Source organism: Amborella trichopoda, chromosome 4 (assembly GCF_054954075.1).
Source record: "Amborella trichopoda isolate Santa Cruz 75 chromosome 4, AtrichopodaSantaCruz75HAP2 v2.0, whole genome shotgun sequence".
NCBI lineage: Eukaryota > Viridiplantae > Streptophyta > Magnoliopsida > Amborellales > Amborellaceae > Amborella > Amborella trichopoda.
This window is the reverse complement of record NC_142339.1, coordinates 27,926,653-27,947,918: the sequence shown is the minus strand read 5'-3', so window position 1 is coordinate 27,947,918 and position 21,266 is coordinate 27,926,653. Positions and strand designations below refer to the sequence as shown.

At 35.4% G+C, this 21,266-nt stretch overlaps 1 protein-coding gene across 2 annotated transcripts in view; it reads right to left on the bottom strand.

Annotated features, from left to right (window-relative positions):
• The window catches only part of LOC18425596 (protein-protein interaction regulator family protein), a 37,888-nt gene extending 31,744 nt beyond the window's left edge, over positions 1-6,144 (bottom strand). For both annotated transcript variants that reach the window (XR_016053441.1, XM_006830127.4), the window contains exons 1-6: positions 5,973-6,144; positions 5,728-5,865; positions 5,556-5,633; positions 5,300-5,458; positions 4,802-4,915; positions 3,508-3,579 (exon numbers count right to left, since the gene is read on the bottom strand). Coding sequence is in view for 1 of the 2 variants with exons in the window: in XM_006830127.4 (XP_006830190.1) it covers positions 3,508-3,579; positions 4,802-4,915; positions 5,300-5,458; positions 5,556-5,633; positions 5,728-5,865; positions 5,973-6,050 (639 nt within the window). In the remaining variant the exon portion in view is untranslated. The remainder of the gene's footprint in view (positions 1-3,507; positions 3,580-4,801; positions 4,916-5,299; positions 5,459-5,555; positions 5,634-5,727; positions 5,866-5,972) is intronic.
• Between the last annotated feature and the right edge of the window lie 15,122 nt (positions 6,145-21,266).

Genomic DNA, 21,266 nt, shown 5'->3' with positions numbered 1-21,266 from the left:
TTAATAAAAAAGAAATTAATTAGAAAAAGCTCATCCCCTTGGAGCTGCTCAGCTTTCTATGTAGAAAAAGCAGCAGAAAAAGAAAAAGGAGTTCCAAGACTAGTAATTAATTATAAGCCTTTAAATAAAGTATTAAAATGGATAAGGTAACCCTATACCAAATAAAAAGGATTTATTTGATAGATTAGTTAATGCATACATTTTTTCTAAATTCGATTTAAAATCAAGTTACTGGCAAATACAAGTGGCTGAAGAAGATAGATGTAAAACTGCATTTAACGTACCTTTTGGACAATATGAATGGAATGTAATGCCGTTCGGTTTAAAAAATGCTCCTTCTGAATTCCATAACATAATGAACGATATCTTTAAAATATGAAATTTATAATTGTTTATGTTTTAATTTTCTCTAAAGATATGCAACAGCATTTTAAACATTTAAATGTTTTATTAATACAGTCAAAGTTGCAGGTCTGGTTGTATCTGCAAAAAAGATTAGTTTATGCCAAACCAAAATAAGATTCTTAGGACATAATATTTATCAAGGAAGCATTGTCCCTATTCATAGGGCAATAGAATTCGCTGATAAATTTCCGGACATCATTCTTAATAAAACAGAACTTCAACGATTTTTAGGATGTTTGAATTATATATCTGATTTCTATGAAAATCTAGCTTTAATAGCAAAACCCTTATTTGATAGATTAAAAAAGAATCCTCCAAAATGGACTGACACCCATACTTTAGCAGTAAAGGCAATAAAAATAAAAATTAAAGAATTACCCTGCCTTACTTTATCAGATCCTACAGCTTTCAAGATTATTGAATGTGATGCTTCTGAAATTCGTTTAGGTGGTATACTTAAACGACAAATAAATAATAAAGAACAACTTGTACGATTTACTTCATAAGCATGGAATAGTACTCAGCAAAACTATTCTACGGTTAAAAAGGAAATATTGGCAATAGTTCATTGTGTTACAAATTTCCAAAGTGACCTTTTAAATCAACAATTTCTCATTTGAACTGACTGCAAAGCAGCTAAAGATGTTCTCCAAAAAGATGTTAAAAATTTAGTTTCTAAACAAATATTTGCTTGATGGCAAGCTATTTTATCTGCTTTTGATTTTACTATAGAACATCTTAAAGGATCTACTAACTTTCTCCCCGACTTTTTAACTCGTGAATTTTTGCAGGGGGGACAGGGACCAAGCTAGCTCAGAAAATCAGGCGCAACAACAAATAAACAATATAAATATGAATAATCAAAATAAAGGAAAATGAAAGATGGAAATTGTTCCAACAGAATCTCCTGGCTCACCTATTATGTGCTACCCTCCTTTACCTAACCCAAATAGGCCTATAATAAAATATCCTGAACTAAGTCTTTTCATAAGGAGGCATAGAATATTGAAAACTAGCTCTAGTGTTTCTAGAGTTGAACTTTTATCAAAATTTGGAAGATTGATGGGAGGAGCCCATAGGGATAAGAGTGTAAATCTAGCCCTTGTATCATGATGGCTAATCACGAGTTGATGATTGAGATTATAGCTCTCACCTCTAAGGTTTCCCACTTCCCAAGGAAAACAAAATCCTGAATTCCAAACCATTCCCTACACATGTCTATATAGAGTGACATCCACCACTATAGTCGATCACGATTTTTTTTGTTGAGGGTTTAAGACTTTGAGAATGAGAGAAAGTGGTGAGAGGGCACAGAGCCTTGAGAGAGATTTTTGTAAAGTTTTAGTGAGCGAAAGGTGATGAGACAGGTGTGGTGCTGGAAGAGCAAGGAGAGTTCCAGGAGGGTTGAATGCTCACAAGCGGGAGATGAGAGAAACTCTTGTGGCCTACAACCTCCATCTCGTGTCCTGCCAAAAAGCCATTTAACCACCTTGGAAAAAAGGATATTGTCATCTCTTTGGATGCATCATCGGTCATGGGAAACAAAGGATTGTAAGAAGTTCTCAGGGTGACTCTAGGCACAAAACCAGATTTTTTTTTTCTGGATAATTCAGCTATTTTGGAATACTTGTTTCATCACGGTGGTGGGAAGTTTTCCTCATGCAAGGTACATTTTTCCGATGGACGCCCACAATTTCATAATAAAATCACATCAAATCAAGTACCAACACACACAGAAAGCTTCTAGAATAAAATCACATCAAATCAAGTACCAACACACACAGAAAGCTTCTAGAAGATTTTAGGGAGTTCTCAAGGGAGTGCAATACAATTATGATGCAAAATTTGAGGTTACATAAACCTTGTGGTGAGTCTGGTACATAATGTATATAACCTAGTGAAACCAATGCCATAACCTTCAAACAGTATATCAAATAGACACTGGACTTGGAACGTCGGAATGCTGGTCCAATTTCCTACAAAAAAAAGTATAGGTTACAAGTCATTTGGGTAGAGTTGGACTAGGCTTAGCTTTAACTGAGTTTTAGGGCTTTGAGGGTGTTTTAGTAATCTCAAACCTAGGTGTATAGGAAGTCTCCAAAGTGGGGTCTAGGGCTTCTATATGTGGCCTAGGATAGGATTCAATGATCAAAACCAAGAAATCAATCAAATTTTCAAGTGACTAGAATCATTTAATGTTTTATTTTACAAGGAAGAAGAATAATCATCCAACTTCCACCCTTCAACGTCATAAATTATCGTTAGTTCTAACCAAGAACTCACAAACTTGCACAATTAATTCTCAGATGATATTGATTTTGTTTAAAGTTTCAAGAACTAAAGGATGAAGTGCATTTTCCATTTGCCTGTTGCATAGGGTTCCACTTAGAAATCAAAACCCCTTTTTTATAATAAACCTAGATCATAATCACAATCATTGTTTTAGGTAGGCCGGCGCTCCTAAGTAAATGTAGTATTGCAAACATCAACACTACATTTAGCCAACGCTGGAATCCTTTAATCCTTATAAGGCACATCATGCAACTCTATTATTCCATTTCAGATACAAAATGAAGCACCAATGAATGGACAAAGCTACACAAAGAGAAAATTATAATAACAGTAATCATGAATTCATCAAGACTTCGATGAGATTATAATAGAAAGCTCCATCAACCATCAACATACTAGAGATGTAAATAAACCTTTGCCCATTCTATGCTGAATTATTAAACTGAATGTTCCTAGAGATGACCATTTAACATCCAATCTTTGTTATATATCATCAGAAATACCAATATATGACAAAGAATGCAGTTAGATCATGCTTCACTAATAAACAGAACTCAGGATATAAAAGACCGCAAGGGCTGTTCAATGGTCAAAGAAAGGGTTAAACACAACATTCCAGACAGATATCCACCACTTCAATGAACATGAAGGAAATCCGAGTAATCGACCAGTAGTTTAAACAAGAAATCCATAACCCATAACCCACAAACATTAGCTACCTCATTATAAAGCAAATAAATTTAAGTTATTACTCAATAACTGCAATAACTTCAATTATACAATATAGATTCCAGGAAGATGGCTACGCACTCTTCGCAATGAATCTGATCTGCGCATGTATGCCTTTGTTGATGACAAATGCATGTCTTCCTCCCGAAATTTCTGTTTTGCCAAAAGAAAAGTGTGTTAAATGGCAGCAATTCCCTAACCACCATTCTAAAGTTCATCAAAACAAACACCTACCAGTGCAAAAGATAAAATATAGAGAGAAGTGTGGATTTTATGTCATAATAGACAGTAAAGGAAAATCTTGAACTAAGATTGTTTCAGCACAAGCACTTTATAACAACAGGATATGTGAGACCAATAATTTTCCACACTTTCCTTAGTTATATGCACTACGCCAGTAATAATTCATTATAAAAGAGGAAATAGAGGGAACAATTGGATTTATATTAATATAAAAACATTCAGATTAATCTTAATCATGACAAAAAATTGTGCTCTTTATTTACTAATCACAACAAAGGAGCTGTTTAGTTTTCACCCCTCCTAGTAATTGTGTTCTATTGTACGTGGCCTCTTCACCAATTGTTAATTCATAATACTTCACATGAAGACCATTTTCAGTTCCCAGAAAGTAAAACTGCATTCAAAAATCTTTCGTGTAATATATGCAATCAGAACATACCCTGTGAAGGGAAGCAACTCTATTTGAAAGAACATATTCTTCACGTAAAATCAATTATCGCATCAACAAACACCAAAAATCATATCATTGAGAAATTCAAGAAAAAAGATTGGATCATCTTTTCTTCAAAAGGAAACATGTGCACAAAGGTTCTGTCTTGAGAAATGAACACGAGCATTGTCCCAAAAATAACCCCTACTAAATAAAAACATAAAAGCAAGAGGCTTCTGAATTAAAAGTACAAATCCATTTTCCAAATCATTGAACGTTATCAAAGACAATTAAAAGTTATAGACCAGTTTGCTAAATGTTATTAAAACAAAACTACATTTGGAATGGGTGCGTGTGCCAGTCCTATCAAACTGACCAGTTTGCCAGATCAGAACAAATTGCAATCAGTTCTAAAACTACTTCAATTTAAAGTCAAATTAATTATATTTTACTATATGTATGCATGTACTATTCAACAAATCCACTGTTTTAGTTGGCAGCTCATTTGGAGACCTTCCTCTCTCAAATACAGATGGTACAGGCCTGCCTCCCTCCCTCGCTCCTCATCAAACTAGGCAAAATGTCCAGTGCAATTGAAACTGGATTCACTTATGAAAGTGTAGGGCCAAAAGACCAAGAAAAGACTTGACTTAAAGATATGCGACTCCAGCATCTACAAACATACACAAAAGTTTATTGTACCTCTAATGTTCCCAGCAGCTGTACAAACATCCTTTTATTTCTTTTTACCAAGTTGGGATCCTCATCCTTCGGCAATACTCTAGGAACCTGATCCACAGGCAAAGCTTCAACATCCTGTGCAATCACAAAACTCTAGATCAACAAACCTCGTACGGCAACTAGTACTCTCAGTAGCACTGCTATGAAGAGATTGCATCAAAATTTACTGGCCGAAAATGAAAACAGAAATGAGATTGAAATCAATTCCTCCAAGACCAGAACAATGCAATACAGCAAAAAGAAGATTGTATAGAAATTAACTTTCCCACACACATACAGGGAACTCGATAAAGAAACTAATAATAATAATAATACAAAGCAACATAGCTTGTGTTACTCGCAAACCATAATTCCATCATGACCACGATCAAAACGAATAGCCAGCACTAATATACATAAAAGTGAAGAACCACTGACATAAATGGAGACAAGAGCAAACACAGTTCAATAAGAGATTACCGCCCTAAAGGTCCTGCCACTATCACGCCTTAATCCAGCAGGGCCCTTCTGCAGCCTCTTATCATCAATGAAATTATCCTCTGCACCATCTTCCTTATCTGCTTGCTCGTTGTTGATCGCTTTCTCTTTCGAATCATCCACAAGTTCTCCATCTTTGACCTTTGGGTTGCATAACAAAAAGGCAAGCAAATTGGCAAGGGTTTTGGATGAAAAAAGAGAGAAGCAAATATAAAGGGAGAACCTGCCAAAAGGATACCTTCACAACAGCTGAAGAGAGCCTCCTTTTGGGAGGAGGTTGGTCATCACCCTCGGCATCGGCTCTATCTCTCTCTGGCTGCAAACAAAACGAGTACATCATTAAAGTCAACTGGGTAAGAACAGGGAGAGGTGACAGAGAGAGAAGTAAAGGCAGGAGATTTAAGTCTCACAACTCCTCGTGGGCGTCGAGGAGGATTGGTCAGTGCTGAATGATTGCGGCGCGTGTGTATGCCAGTGGCATTCGCATTCGAAATGTTGGCCGCCAAGCCGCGCCTCAACCCTCTTGGATCGCGTAGACGTTCTGTGATCTGAAAAACACAAAAGAGAAAGAGAGAGATGGTATAAAGAAAAAACCATCAGAATAAAATGGGAGGGACTGTGAGATGATGAAGTGAGAGAGAGAAATGGTTAGTACCTCCCATTGTTGGCGGTTGAGTTCTTCGATCTCCTTGCGGAGCTCTTCCGCCGTCTTCTCCACTGCGGCGCTTCCCATCGAATAACCCCACCTCACCACAACACACGCCTCCGCTCTCTCTCTCTCTCTTCTCGGGAAGGTGGGGGGTTAAGCCACAGAGAGAAGGGTACCTGGTTTTCCCTTCCTACTCTTACATACTTAAAACCCTCGTTCAAGGCACGGCACGGCACGGCACGGCACGGCTCGGCTCGGCACGGCTCGGCACGGCTCGGGGATACGGAAAATGCGGACCTTTGCTTAATAATTTGCACGATGATCTCAGTGACTTCAGTGTTATCCTTAAAGAGTATGGGAATTTTAGGGATCGAGTTTTGGCTTGGACTCGGGCTCGGGCTCGGGCTTGAACGGTTGGCAGTACCGTTATGTTAAGCAATGCTACAGGTCATGTTTGATTCCTACACTAACTATGCAACAAAAATTCTAGAAATAGGTATTCCAAAAGTTCACACTAGCAATAAGTTGTAGGAATCGATACTCCGTAGTTTTGCATTGCTAGTAAGATACACATGTTTCTTAAGTCTCATTAAAATGTTTTACGAAATTTGATTTGCCAGAAATATTTTGAGAGATAATATATTGAATGGTAAAAGATAATACATTGAATAAGAAAATGTGACTATATCCATATCTTTGTGTTGTTAGACGTTTACTAGCGGAATTCATGTGATTCCCACGTGATTTAATTTTTTTAAAAATAAATCAGAAGGTTTTTATAAGAGTGTGGTTTATATAAGGCTGTAACCTTAAATAAGGCACACAATCAAACTTTATCATAAGATGTAATTTTGGCATAAAAAATATAGGTTGTCTTGAAATATATTTGTCATGATGATATGTTGTGTTGCCAGCTTAACTTATGTGATGAGTTTAGATGTCAACAATGAGTGGCTCTATAAATACTTAGTAGAAAACAGTAGTAAAAAATTTTCAATTTAAGAACGTGTAAGAATAACATGTGTAACTTATATTGAATTAGAACAAATGAAACTTAAAAACTAAAATTTTATAATTGGACAGATAAATTGGTATTATACTGATAATGGTATAAATATTTGATGAAGATTCAAAATTCAACTAATATTAATTTGAAGTAAACTACTATATAAAACAGTGGAACGTGTCTTCTTTGTGGTGGTACTATGTTGTGTTACCCCGCTCGACTTGTGTTAAATTATTTTAAAGAAGTATTAATTGTAAGTAAATGATTGCCTAGGGCAATTAAATGTGTCTTTGTTTGGTGCCAATATTTTGTTCTACGCACAACTTTTTAAAGAAATTAACATAAATATAGATTTTATTTTAAATTGGGCACATTGTTTTATGGGTGTGGTTTGCATAAAGCCAAGGCTCTAAAATATCAAAGTGAAACACACCTTCAAATAGTGTCAAGAAATGTGGATTTCATACTGGAAATCTTTGTGATAACCTTCAAATATATTTTTATCTTTAATTATAAAATTTAAAGCTTCAAAAATAGTGTAGATCAGGCAGATACATAAAAACTTGAAAATCTTGAAATTGACGGTTCAAAAATGCGTTACAATATGCATTATTTTCAAAGCTTGAAATCCATTTTTTTTCTTGTCCATGCATCTTGATATTGAGATGATCAATTTGAGGATATGTGGGCATCAAAACAGCCTCTTCTAGTGAAATCTTTGAAGTGAGCTCTAATTTGATTATTTAGGGCCTCGGCTCTATATAAGCTTTTTCATTGTTTTATTATAATGTTTAAATGTAGAAGTCGGTCTGGACTTTTATATGATTTATATTTAGTTTTTAATTTATAGCAGTGTAATGTGTCATTTTTGTGTTGGTACTATATTGTGCTACTTGCTTGACTTTTGTGAAATTTATTTTAAAGAAGTCAATATGAATGTAGAATTTATTTAAAATAGACATATGTTCATTATAGATTTTAAGGGGATATGTACATTAAACCCTACCATAGGGGCTTTATGCTTTAATTTGCGTAGAATATTAGAAGTTTTTTATTTTGGTCCTCGCGTACTATATTGTAAGTTTGTTTGTAATTAATGTTGTATTTTTTAAGACATTTAGATTATTAATCAACTTTTTAAGAGTTTTTCCTAATTAATAATAACTTATAAAATATAATTAAAATTATCACTTATAAAAAATAATTTAAATATTTATAAGTTATTACTTATAATTTACAAATATGTATTTACAACTTATATATTTTTTGGTTACATATTTATAAATTATAGATTATAATATATAAATGACAATTTTAATCTTTTATGTTCAACTGCAATATATGAAAAATGATAAATTAATAACCTTGTATGAATATAATTTACAATATAATAATTTTATTCTGAAATATACATTCTATTGTTTTAAAAGAATTTTATTTTACCATAATTTGGATGCTCATCAAAGATTGGTGTTGAGTTATTTAGTAATCTTAAATAAACTTCTGCTTAGAATAATGCAACACTTCATTTTTGTAGTAGCACGTAAAATTTATTTTAAAGAAGTTAAAATAAATCTATAATTTATTTGAACTTCATATATTTTTTATTATAGAATTTAAATGGGCATGTGTGTTGGATTGCCTCGAAGTTAAATAATAGAAGTTCCTTAATATGGTTTTGCCAGACTACATTGTAGGTTTCACTTTAATTAATTTTACATTAGTACGACATATCATTTTATGGGTGGCACTATGTTGTGCTACCTGCTTAACTTGTGCCAAATTTATTTTTAAAAGTTATCATGAATGTAGTATTCATTTAAAACTGGTTTTAAAAACCATGATTTTAATCTTCCAATTCGATAAGTACTTATTTTCTTACTTAATAGGATTTCGTATTTCTATAATTTAAGGATATATATTTCAATGGATATTTTAAATAACATAATTGAATTTTATTATTTTTAATTATACATAGGATTTTTGGTTGAGGGATCATGTGCATGACGAAATACTTGACATTTTGTAATGATATTATTATTATTTAAGTTACATATGACCATGTAAAATCTTGTACATCTATACTGTAAAGTTAGGTAGATATATGTGCCTATTTATTTGATCGTGAAAGTGCTAAGTAAATAAAGAAAAATGTCTGATCTTTTGTATACATTTTATAAAAATAATTTAATTTATGAATAAAAATCCATTTAAATTTAATTTTGTTTATTAATTATGACATTGGCCAATTATGAAATTTAATTTATATTTATAAATTTAAATTTATTTATTAATTAAATTTGAAATCATTGCTATATGAAATTTATAGTTTTCAAAATAAATATTTAAAATTAATAAAAATTATAAGTTACTTAATTTAGATTGAAATTTTTTATAAAACCCATATTTATTTTAGAGAAGTTCCCTTAATAAAATTATAAGCAGGTAAAAGATTTTGTTCAAAATGATAAAGATTTCTTATATTTTCAAATAAACAATGATAATTAAAAAGGAAGCAACTGACCATGCTGAGCATCCCCAATTCATCATATTGTATAATTATACATTTTAAATTCACTTTGTTTATTAATTAAGATTTTAAGTTTTGATCTTCCAAAATTGCTCATAAAGTGAAATTATTTTATATTTTAAATATTCATAATTTAATTTATAACATACGAGTAATATGTAAGTTAAAATTACTTACAACATATTTGCTTTATAGAAAAATGAATTTTGTTTTAGAGAATTTTTACTTAAGAAATTATAAATTAGTGAAATACTTCATTTTAAATAATTAAACATTTTGTTATCTTTTCGTTGAAATAATGGTTATTAAGAAATTTTACCTTATGTATATTACTGTATCTTTTCAAACAAATGTTAGGAAATGCTATAAATGTAAATTGAGTAAGTTAGATATGATTTTTTATTCTATAGAGTGATGGTTTATAGGGCTACAGTCCTATCAAAATAAGTAAACTCTCACCTCATAATTCATCAAATATTGCACTTCAAGTATTGAAAAACATTTAAATCGATCATCTCGGCTTAAACGTTATGGTTGTGAAAAAATTTGGGATTTTAAATTCATTAAAAATAATATATATTGCAACAAATCATCTAAACTGTCCATTTTACCCTAAAAATAAGTGTTAGCATTTTTTAAGTTTCAAATTATATTGTTGGTGTTGAAAATTGATTTTAGAGCCATTATGAAGATTTTTTATGCCGGGAGCTCTTTCTTGAATGAGGATTTGATATGAGGCTTTATTTTGTTTTTATTAAGCCTAGGCCTTATAGAAACTTCATCCATTATTTTTTTATTTACTCAAAGACTCATTTGACTTTTTCGTTAAAGATGTTGGTCATTTTGTACAAAATACAAAGTAATTATTGTTACTTTTGTCACATTATGTGGCAATAAATGCTATACTCTTTTTGTTTTGAAAATTTGTATAATATGCTCTTATAAGAGCACTTACTATATTATTATTCTATCACAATTGATAAGTATATTTTATATCTAATATTAGAAATTCATTTTAATCACAAATAAATAATTTTAGTTTAAAAAATTAATTTTTTTTTTTTTTGAGAATTATATATATATAGTAAATGATTCTATGAGACCCTCGCACACCCATATTTATAGGACCCCAAATGATCATCATTAAATTTGTCGTAGATATCTAGAAAAGTTATCACATAGGTGTGAGACTTAATTTTTCTAGAGATCTCTGCCAAATTTAATGTTGATCATTTTGGGTCCTACACACATGGGTGTGGGATGGTCTTATAGAATCATTACTTTATATATATATCTATTTTTTAATCGAAATAAAATATACCCGAGGGTACACAAGTAGTTTTATGTGAACTTACTATGTAATAGATATTGCAATATGATGCTTGACCATGTATATCATCACAATTATGTACATGATAAATATAAAAGTTTATCCAAACCAATCTCCTAACCTTGAAAACAATTTATTGATTGACACTTGTTCCCAAACTTGCTCGTGTTTTATATATAGAAGATTTAGTGAAATGACTGATTTATTTTATGTGATATTTTTAATAGTACATAAACAAATAATATAAAGAGGATATTATTTTAATTATTCTTTTTTAAGATCATACTCATAGAGTTAGAGCTAACTGAACGAAGTGGAAATGTGCATCTAGGTTTTTATGTGATCGTCTCATACCAATGAAATTAAAGGGAACTTCTATATGATAGTTGTAAGACCAATCATGCTTTTATGAAACATAATGTTTGGCAGTTAAAAAACAACACGTTCATAGGATGAGTATAGTTTAGATGAGGATGTTGAGATGGATGAGTAGTAAGATAAGAAATGATAAAATTTATAATGAATACATTCGAAAGAACTTATGTGTGGATTCAATACGCAATAAGATGAGGGAAAGTAGACTTAAATGAGAAAAAGAGCCCGAACTTAATTGGTTAGCGCTTGAAGATTTGCAACATTACGTCCTAGGCTCAATTGCTATCAAGGGTAGGGGCCCTCTCCCCATTGACTCACCCAAAAAAAAATTACACTTAGATGGACTGGTCATATGCAAGGCTAATACAACACCTATTATGATGTGCGATTTAGTTCAAGTGGAATGATATTAAAGGGCAAGAGGAAGGCCCAAAATGATACGAATGGAAGTAGTGAGAAAAGATATACTAACTTATAGTTTTCTTGATGGTATAGTCCTTGATAGAGCCAAATGGCATAACAAAATTTATGTAGCCGACCCCAAATAGTTGGAAAAAGGCTCATATGATAATGATGATGAGGCTATTTTCTATATACTTAAGCTATTTTATCTATCTTTGTACTTATAGATTGAGGCAAACCAAGTCAACGCAAAAGAAAATATTTGTATTTCCACTTTCAAAGATTTCCTAATGACATACTTGAAAATAAAGTTCAACGTCTCTATCAAATTTTAAAACTATGGACCTATTGCAAGCACGGCTCGAAAATATTTACACATAATTGTAACGTTCCCACTTGAATGAAACCATGCTACAAAACACAAAGAACAAAAAATACAAACTTAGTAGACCACTGGATGTAATCGTGGTTTCTACAATCTAATACAAATAAAGAGAGATATCCATCATCAATTACAATATGTTCATATAATCACATTTCACAATTAAAACCAAGAAAAAGTCTATAATTATAGGCAAAATCAGTCATGCCGTGATGAAAAACCAATAATAATAGAAGAACAAAGAACCATAAAAACAAATCAAATTCGATAAGCAATATATAGAAATATCTACCAAGTTCCTATTAATGAACTTTAAGATATCATATAAGGATACAAAAAGAGAGAGAAAATGTAAAGAGACTACCATAATAATATGCTTGGTTAGACTTCAATAAATTTTCTTATAAGTGTTAGAATTCTAATTCATAGGTTGCCTTGCCTAGTTAATTTGTTAATATAGTGAGCCTTTAATCAGAATTACCAGTTATTTCTAAATAGAGAAATTAGTTATTGTTAGAAATTTATTTAAGTAGTGAGAAAGTAGTTATTGCAAGAATAGAGTGCGGAAGTAACTATTTAATAGAGAGGTGTAACTCTTCACCATGTAGTTACGACAGTTTAACCACCCAACATCTATGAACACCACAATACGAAATAGTCACCTGACCTACCCTACAATATCTCTAGAGATTCCCTTCTTATTCTTATAACATATATCCATCCCTTCTTGAAAAAGTATTAAAATTCGGTAGACACCCCCCTTCAAAACTCTGGTTAAGGGAATTTTTAGAAACCCTGATTCTAAATCCTATGGACGATACAAACCCTAGTGAACCATAAGTGACCTAGACCCAATGTAGTTGTTCCAAAATTATTGAAAACCCATCTCGAGCTTTAAACAACCCTAAGAGATTTCAAACAGTCTAAAAATTACTCAAATCGAACCCACCAATAACAAACTAGAATCTTGAGAAGATCCGAAAAAATGAACAAAATACCCTTGTGTGTGGGCTGCGTGCCACAAGGTACGTGCGTCGCGCGACAGAGCACGAGTCACACGACTTGATGGGCTTAAGGCGCTGCATTTTTTGCCCATTTTTTGTTGATAAATGTGTTAAGTCAATGAAATTCTGAATATTCTAAAAAAATCCTAAATATTCTAGATCTTTGACAAAATCTTGACTCTAGGATTAAATTGACTTAGTTTTAGTAACCCTAGCTCAACCTATAAATACCCTCTCTAAAATTTGAAAAAATGATATAAAAAATACATAAAACAAATACCCCAAAAGAAATACCCTAAAAATTAGTTAGATAAATCTCAAAAAATAGGAAAAACCTTTAGATAAATCCTAGAAATTTAGGGAAAATCACGAAAATTCCTCAAAAAGTACTAGAAGATCCCAAAATTCACAATAATCTTAGGAAACCCAAATTCCTTAGAAAATTAGGGAAAACCATCTCATATCCTTAAAAAACAATTAAGGAAAGTCTTACATAATATTCTTATACCCTTTTCTATGACTTAGGAACTCTAGATCTAGGTAAAATAACCCCAAATCTAGTAAAATTCAGCAAGAAAAATGCATCCAAAGAGGAGATAGTGGCACGGAAAGAGTAGCCTGATCCGAGCTCGAAACCCTGGGTTTCGAGTCCCCAAAGGTAAGTAACCCTCCTATTATCTTTAAATTAATTATTTTCATTGACTTTATTTTTATTTTTGTAATTCAATTCTTAGGAGACTTATTAAAATTTAAAAGCTTTTTTAAGACCGTGTATATGGATTTTGGAGCTGGTGCTGTCAAATGACCTAGAAAAGGATTGGATCTATATATATTTACAATGTTTCTGAGCCCATAATTTAAGTGACCCCACTCGCCACCGATCTCAAAAAATTAACTTTTTCTACACGAGATTTGACTTGATCTCGTTTAGAGTGTTTTGTGTATTTTTTATGCACTTCTTTCCCCATGCCCATAAAAGAGGAGACGATAGCAACCACAACCCCTAGGTATCGAATATGCATAGGAACTACGAGAGCTCATGCATAATAAGCTTAATTTTGAAGAGCGATCATAATGGTGTCATCTCGGGCCCAAAAGGTGCTTGGGAGCGGCTTTTGACATCCCAAATTCCTTCACCAAGTTTTGTCCCAACCAGACAAAGGCACAAGGCGACAAGAAGAAGATCCAGTTCGGGGTGTTGCGTTTTAACCTATACAAGCTACACCATAGCTAAAACTCCATGAAGGTGATCTTAGATGGTCTCCACATGACCGCAGATAGCTTCAGAAGGCCCAAAAATCCTTAAATATGAAGTTTTAGCTCAAACAAACCTTTCTAGGTCCTACTTTCCGAAAATAGGTAGGCTGTTTACAATTCAGGTGCAGACAAGCGAAACCAATTTGCCTAAAATAGTAAAAAATTGATGCCTCTTCTAAAAAATAGGACAGTCTTGTAACACTCATATCTCATCGAACCCAAGGCGGATTAGACCCAACTTTTGATATGTTGTTCTCCTCAACAAGAGCAAACTTGACATACACCACACACGAGGCCAATAACCAACTCCAGAGAAATCTTATAAAGAAGGTCGCATGAAAAGGCATTATGCAGAAAATCTATGTGGATGACATACTCTCACTCCAATGATCATAACTCAAAGCACCGAGGTGGGATGGACAACACGACAAAGGAATTTCCATTGTAACTCGGAGAGCTTCAATTTGAGGTAAAATATATCACAAAGGAGGTCTGGGAAAGCAGCCGAACAAGGATTGAAAGAAGGCACAATTTTTAGGTCGCTGGAAAGTGGTTTTTCAATGACTTCTAAAAATCACAAAATGGTCAATCAGAAGCCAAATCGTGCACTTTTTTACGCAAAATGATTACGAGCAATTCCCCTTCAATTTACTAACAAAAAAAAGACCATAAGAGCGACATTTTGAGCAAGATTGATTAACAAAAAGAAACTCAAGTTTGCATGTTGACCGGAAATTGAAAGTTTCCAAGAACATGACCAAAACTCCAAGACATCATGCAAATCTTATATCAAAGTGATCCTCTTGGCATGATCTATGTTTTCATGGCAATATATCACTCGAAATGTCACCAAAAAACACAGGAAGAAGGTCCCAAGCCATGTGGATGGGAAGATGCCCCCTTTTTGGGGCTTGGAACTCATTTGCATGTTTTCTTAAGGTCATATATGGTAAATTTTCTTCAATTTCGGATTATATTTTTATTTACTTTATTCTATTTTCCATCCATCCCGTTGGATTTTGAGTGTACACCCATGTTCCAAGGGATAACTCTATATAAACCCTATGCATTGTAAGTTTTAAGGAGGCTTGGAAAAGGTTGGAAAAGTGAATGAAAATAGGCTTAAACTAGGAGAGAGAGTGTGGTTCTCATTGTACCTTGTCGAAAATCTAGTACCCTTGAGACAGGAGAGACTAACCTATGAGAGAGAGTGTGGTTCTCATTATGCCATGTTGAAAATCTAGTACTCTTGAGAGAGGAGAGAGAAAACTTTGTGCTAAAGGAAGAATAACATTCTCCCATCCTACTCCTAAGTTGGACTACCTTTCTACCCATCATCACACCAACCCATACACCCCACCAACTCATACACCACACTTATCCATATATCGCTCCTACCCATACACCATACCTACCTATACTCCATTTAGGTGCCGGCCCTTAGGTATCGGTCTCTCACTTAGATGTCGGCCCTTGAGGTGTCAGTCCCTCCCTTATCTCAACCCTTTACCCAGACCAGTCTTCAAGGAGATTGGTGCCTTGGTTAAGCAATAAGGTAAGACTCGGTGATCACCTTGACCTGGTCTTTGGGATGCTTGGGCCTAGGGCCTAATACCTTTTATGTCTTCAGTATTGCATCCTAAAGGAGGTGATGTCAGAGGGTTGCCAGGTTTATTGAGTGATTCCCTAACCCTCAACCTAGCCTAGCCTAGCACACAATTAACCTAGCCTAGCCTAGCACACCAACCTAGCCCTTTTCTTCTCTCTCTCTCTCTCTCTCTCTCTCTCTCTCCCCTCTCCCTCTCTCACTGATGGCTACGCTGTCGTTCTCTCTCCCTCTCTCTTTGTCCTTCTCTCTCTCTACCTCTTTCTCACCGACGGCTAGGTTGTCGGTCTCTCTCCCTCTCTCTTTCTCTGTCTCTTTCACTTTCTCTCTCCATATATCATCTCTCTCTCTCTCTCCACTCCCATTTCTCCCTCTTCATCATCCATCTCTCTTTCTCTCTCTCTCTCTCCATCTCCCATTTCTCCCTCTCTCTCTCTCAACTTTTCTCTCATCTCTCACCTCTCTCTCAACCATTCTCCCTCACATAGACCAGAGACTGGCACCTTGGTTAAACGATAGGACTAGACTCAACGATCACCTTGGCATGGTCTTTAGGGTGCTTAGGCCTCGTGCTTAGTACCTTTTCCGTCCTCGGTATTACCTGTAAAGGGAGGTGACGCCGGAGGGTTGTCGACTTTTTTAAGTGGTTCCCTAACCCTCAACTTAGTCTAGCCTACCCAATCTTAACCCATCTACCTTAGTCTACCCAACCTTTATCCACCTAGCCTAGTCTTCCCAACCTTGACCCACCTAACCTAAACTTATTTGTAACCCAATCAAGCCTTTTATCTAACACTTCCTTTACAAGCATAAGAGACAAGTCCAAGGGTTCATGCAACCCAAACCATACAAGTGTGCATATTCGAGCCAAAGGTCAATTCCAAACAGAGCTGAACAAAGGCTAGGGGGCTTATCACGAGTGCTTCAAGGTGGTGCCACAATCTAAGAGGGAAACCTCGCCAGGGTGCATCTGACCCCATCCTTGCAAGGTAAGCCTTATGCTCTTGAGATGAAAAATATAAAGGTCTTGGACTTTAAAGCAAGAGCTCTATGCTCCTGACATGAGGAAGTGTTTGGTTTTGGTTCCGAAAATAGCAAAGGTCAGTTTTGTCACCATCTTCTCAGGAGATAGGTAATTGTGAAATACCGCAATGATATTGTCATGACTGATCAATTTGTGGACGATCTCTATCCAGTTGAAATAAAAGAGAAAATTGCTTATGCCTTGTCTTCAAATGCTGTGGATGCTTTTTATGCAACTAGGGTACATAGGTTTTAAGAGAATGGAAAGATTGCGAAAAGATGGAATCCTTCAAAATTATAAAGGAGACTTATCAAAAATGTGTAAGTCATGTGTGCAAGGAAAACTAATAAGGAAAATTCCACGGGAGCACAATGAGCTTCTAGTGTATTAGAAATCCTTCATAACTACATTTGCGGTCCTATGAATATGATTACCAAAAGGTGCAAGAGATACTTCATCACATTTATTTATGACCACTCATGATAGGACCACATATACTTGATGCACATAATATCCGAAGCCTTAGAAAAATTGAAAGAACACAAAGTCGAGGTAGAGAACTAAAAAAAACTAAAAATCAAAGTCTTAAGGACAGATAGGGGTGGAGAGTATTCCTCCGAACTCTCTAGGGTGTGTGGAGCATGATTATTCATCAATACATCATGCTCTACACACCAGAGCAAAATGGAGTGTGGAGAGATGGAATACGACCTTAGTAGAAATGGTGAGAAGTATGATGTGGCACACAAAGTTCTCCCTATATTTTTGGGGAAAAGTAGCATTGATTGCAGGTTACATCCTGAACTGACCTCCCATCAAAGATGCTCCTCTTACTCCCCACGAGATGTTCACTAGTCATACTTCGTCCCTCGATCACCTAAGATTATGGGATTCTTCTGCCCATGTCTTAATCCCATGCCAAAATAGGACAAAGCTAGATCTCAAAACCATCAAGTCTATATTCATCGGCTACCTTGACCACAGTAAGGGGTATCAATTCATCAACTTTGACAATGGGGTGGTTATTGAGAGCTGAGATTCCCACATCTTTGAGGATGGGTTCCTCAAAGCAAAAGTAAGTCATGAGCAAGCAGATCTCTACGAGATAGCTAGTAACAAGCTTGAGTATCAAGAATTTGAACTCGAATCTAGAAGAAGTAACCGAATTAATACACCGCCTAAATACTTTCCTACCTAAAGAAACATTATGAGAGGGTTGAAGACGAACAAATCATGAGCCTTCAACTTACCAAGAAGCCATAACCGGTTTTGAAAGGAACCATTTGGTAGAAGCCATGAATGATGAATTTAATTCCATAAACCAAAACTATGTCTGGGAACTACTACCTCTACCTCTAAACGGTAAGACAATAGGATACAAGTCGACTTTTAAGAAAAAGCTGAACTCGGAGGGGAAATTAGGAAAATACAATGCTCGGCTAATAGCCAAGGGATTCACTAAAAAAGAAGGGGTAGATTATGAGGAAACCTTCTCCTTAGTTGCAAAGTTTTTATCCATTAAAATCTTGATAGCATCCTACTTTGACTTTGAGGTCCATCAAATTGACGTAATGACAATATTTTTAAATGGGGATTTACCAGAGGAAATCTATATGAAACAACATGAGGGATTTGAAGAAAAAGGAAAATTGAACCTTGTGTGTAAACTTAGGAAATCCTTATATGGCATAAAACACGCATCACGCTAGTGGTACATCAAGTTTCAAGATACTCTATCGATGGCAGGGTTTCCTCAAATGAGGAAGACTACTGCAACTATAAAAAGATCAGTGGGAGTGATGTTGTACTCATTTCTTTATATGCGGATGATATGCTAATTGTTTATAGCTCAATTGCCCTCATGCCATAAATAAAGAAATTCCTTGCACAACACTTTGATATGACGGATCTAGGGGAAGCTTCATATGTATTAGGCATTAAGATAATAAGAAATAGAAAATAAAGAACATTCAACTTTTCCAGGCAACTTATTATAAGAGAGTATTGAAAAAGATTGAGATGGACAAATGCAAGCCCATGTCAACTTCGATGGATAAGAAGACAAAGCTAAGCAATAAAATGTGCCCTAGTGACGACAAAGAAAAGAAAACTATAAATAAAGTGCCATATAAAATTGCGGTAGGGTCCCTCATGTATGCCATGATAAGAACAACACCTAACTTGTCATTTACCATGAGTCGATTCCAATGCAATCTAGGGATTGAGCATTGGAAGACGATTAAGAGACTTCTGAGATACTTGAAAGGGACTAAGAACTATACGCTTACAGATGGGGGAAGATCGGAAATTGATATCCAAGGATATTTTGATGCACTTTATCTGGGAGATCTAGATGATACGAAGTCCACATCTGGATATATGTTTTGCTTAGAGGAGGGGTTGTTTCTTGGAAGTCGAAGAAACATGATGTGGTAGCATTATCCACCATGCAGTTAGAGTTACATGTTGCATGGCAACCAAAGAGGCTGTATGAATTAAGAAATTTCTTAATCGGCTTGAGTATGAGCATGTGCGATGTGAGTGCATGAGAATCTTTTGCGACAACACAACCGCGATATGTATATCCAAAGATCCATGATTCCATGAGAATTCCAAGCACATAAAGCCATGCTTTTATCATCTATGTAATGAGGTGTAGTGCGGAGAGATCGAGATCAGTTACATTCCTTCAGAGGTAATGATTGCAAACCCATTTACCAAGGGGTTAAATGCAAATATTTTTGTAAAACATGTAAGAGAGATGGAGCCGAGATAAAGTGAGGAAGAGAGATTGTAAGGCCTTCAAAGGCCAAGTGGGAGATGTTGGGTTTCTGTGGTCATTAAAGGCCTTATAAGAGCTTGTAATCAATATTTTGATATCGTAGAACATAAACTCAGTGGGAGTATAATCCTATTGGATTGAGATAGGTAAATGTTCATTGTCGATACTAAGACTTAGCTTTACATGCTAGGCCAGTGGAGTTGGAAAACCCTTAATTACCTAGGCTAAGTGCATAACCGATGAGGGTCATCCCTTGATGAGGTCGGAGTTGCCCAGGGTAGAGAGTCAAGGGACTATGTGACCCTTGTGTATGATGGTAGGCTTGTAGAGACGAGGGCCAAAGCCTCATCTTTGAACCATTACACGACATGTACATATGATACCTGCATTGAAAAAGCGAATCACCATTGAGGGTGAGACATGTACATGTGCGAGAAATTACCCCTATGCATCATAGGGCGGTGGTTGCATTAGATCTATGGGACCTTGGACTTTGTTGGTCGACCCTTTATATTTGGTGGTTGGAACCCAAAAACCTTTCTCAAAAGACCTCCTCGCCTCTTGCCCTATGAAAGGGTGAGACGAAGAGGTGGCTTGTGTGTGCCACGCCTCCTAGGGTTCATGTGCATGTGTGCATGAGGGTGACCCCAATGCCTGTTAAGATAAGGGTCAAGCAGTTTGATGTGTGTAGTTCAAACCAACAAAGAAAGATTTGTGAGGTAAGGCTTACCTCACATGGTGGGGTCGGACATGCCTAGGTGTATGAGCCCTCTTAGATCACATAGAATGCCCCCGACCTCTTGGCTTGGTTTGACGCCTGCTCCCTCATGTCCATGCTTCACCTTTATGCACACACTTTGAATGGCTCGGGGTCTATGACCCTCGGTTCGTCTTGTAATATTTTTGAGGGTTTAGGCTTGGGAGTTTAAGGGTTTGAGAGGGCTTGAGAAAGTTTGGGACAAGGGTGTGAGGGTCGAGAAAAGAAGAAGTCGCTTGATTAAACTCGATAGCCTTCCGATGTCACCTCCCCTAGGAGGTAATACTGACAGTGGAATAAAGGTGCTAGGCACCAGGCCTAGACACCTCGAAGGTGAATCTTGGGAGAAATACCGGGTCTTACCTTGTCGCTCTACTTAAGAGAAAGCCTCCTAAAAGAGTGGTTAGAGCAAGAGAAAGAAAAGAGTGGAGAAGAAGAGAAGAAGGAAGAAGAGAAGAGAAGAGAGAAGAGGAAGTAAGAAGAAGAACGGGGAAGAAAACAATTTGCACGCCTTACGGCATTGCCTCCCCTTGGAGGATATGCTAGAGACTTAAGAAAGGCGCTAGGCACTAAGTCTAGACACCCTAGGGATGACTCTTGGGCGAAATACTGGGTCTTACCTTGTCACTCTACCTAAGAGTAAGCCCCCTCAAAAATGAGAGAAGTGAGAAAGGAAAGAAGGAAAACACAAAAAGAGGAGAGAGATCAGGGAGAAGAAAGTGAGGATGATGGAAACGATAGAGGAAGAAGGCAAGAAAAGAGTACCCCAAGGACAAATCTTGGGCGAAATACCATGTCTTAACCTATCGCTCTACCCTAGAGCAAGCCCCCTTAGAGTATCACAA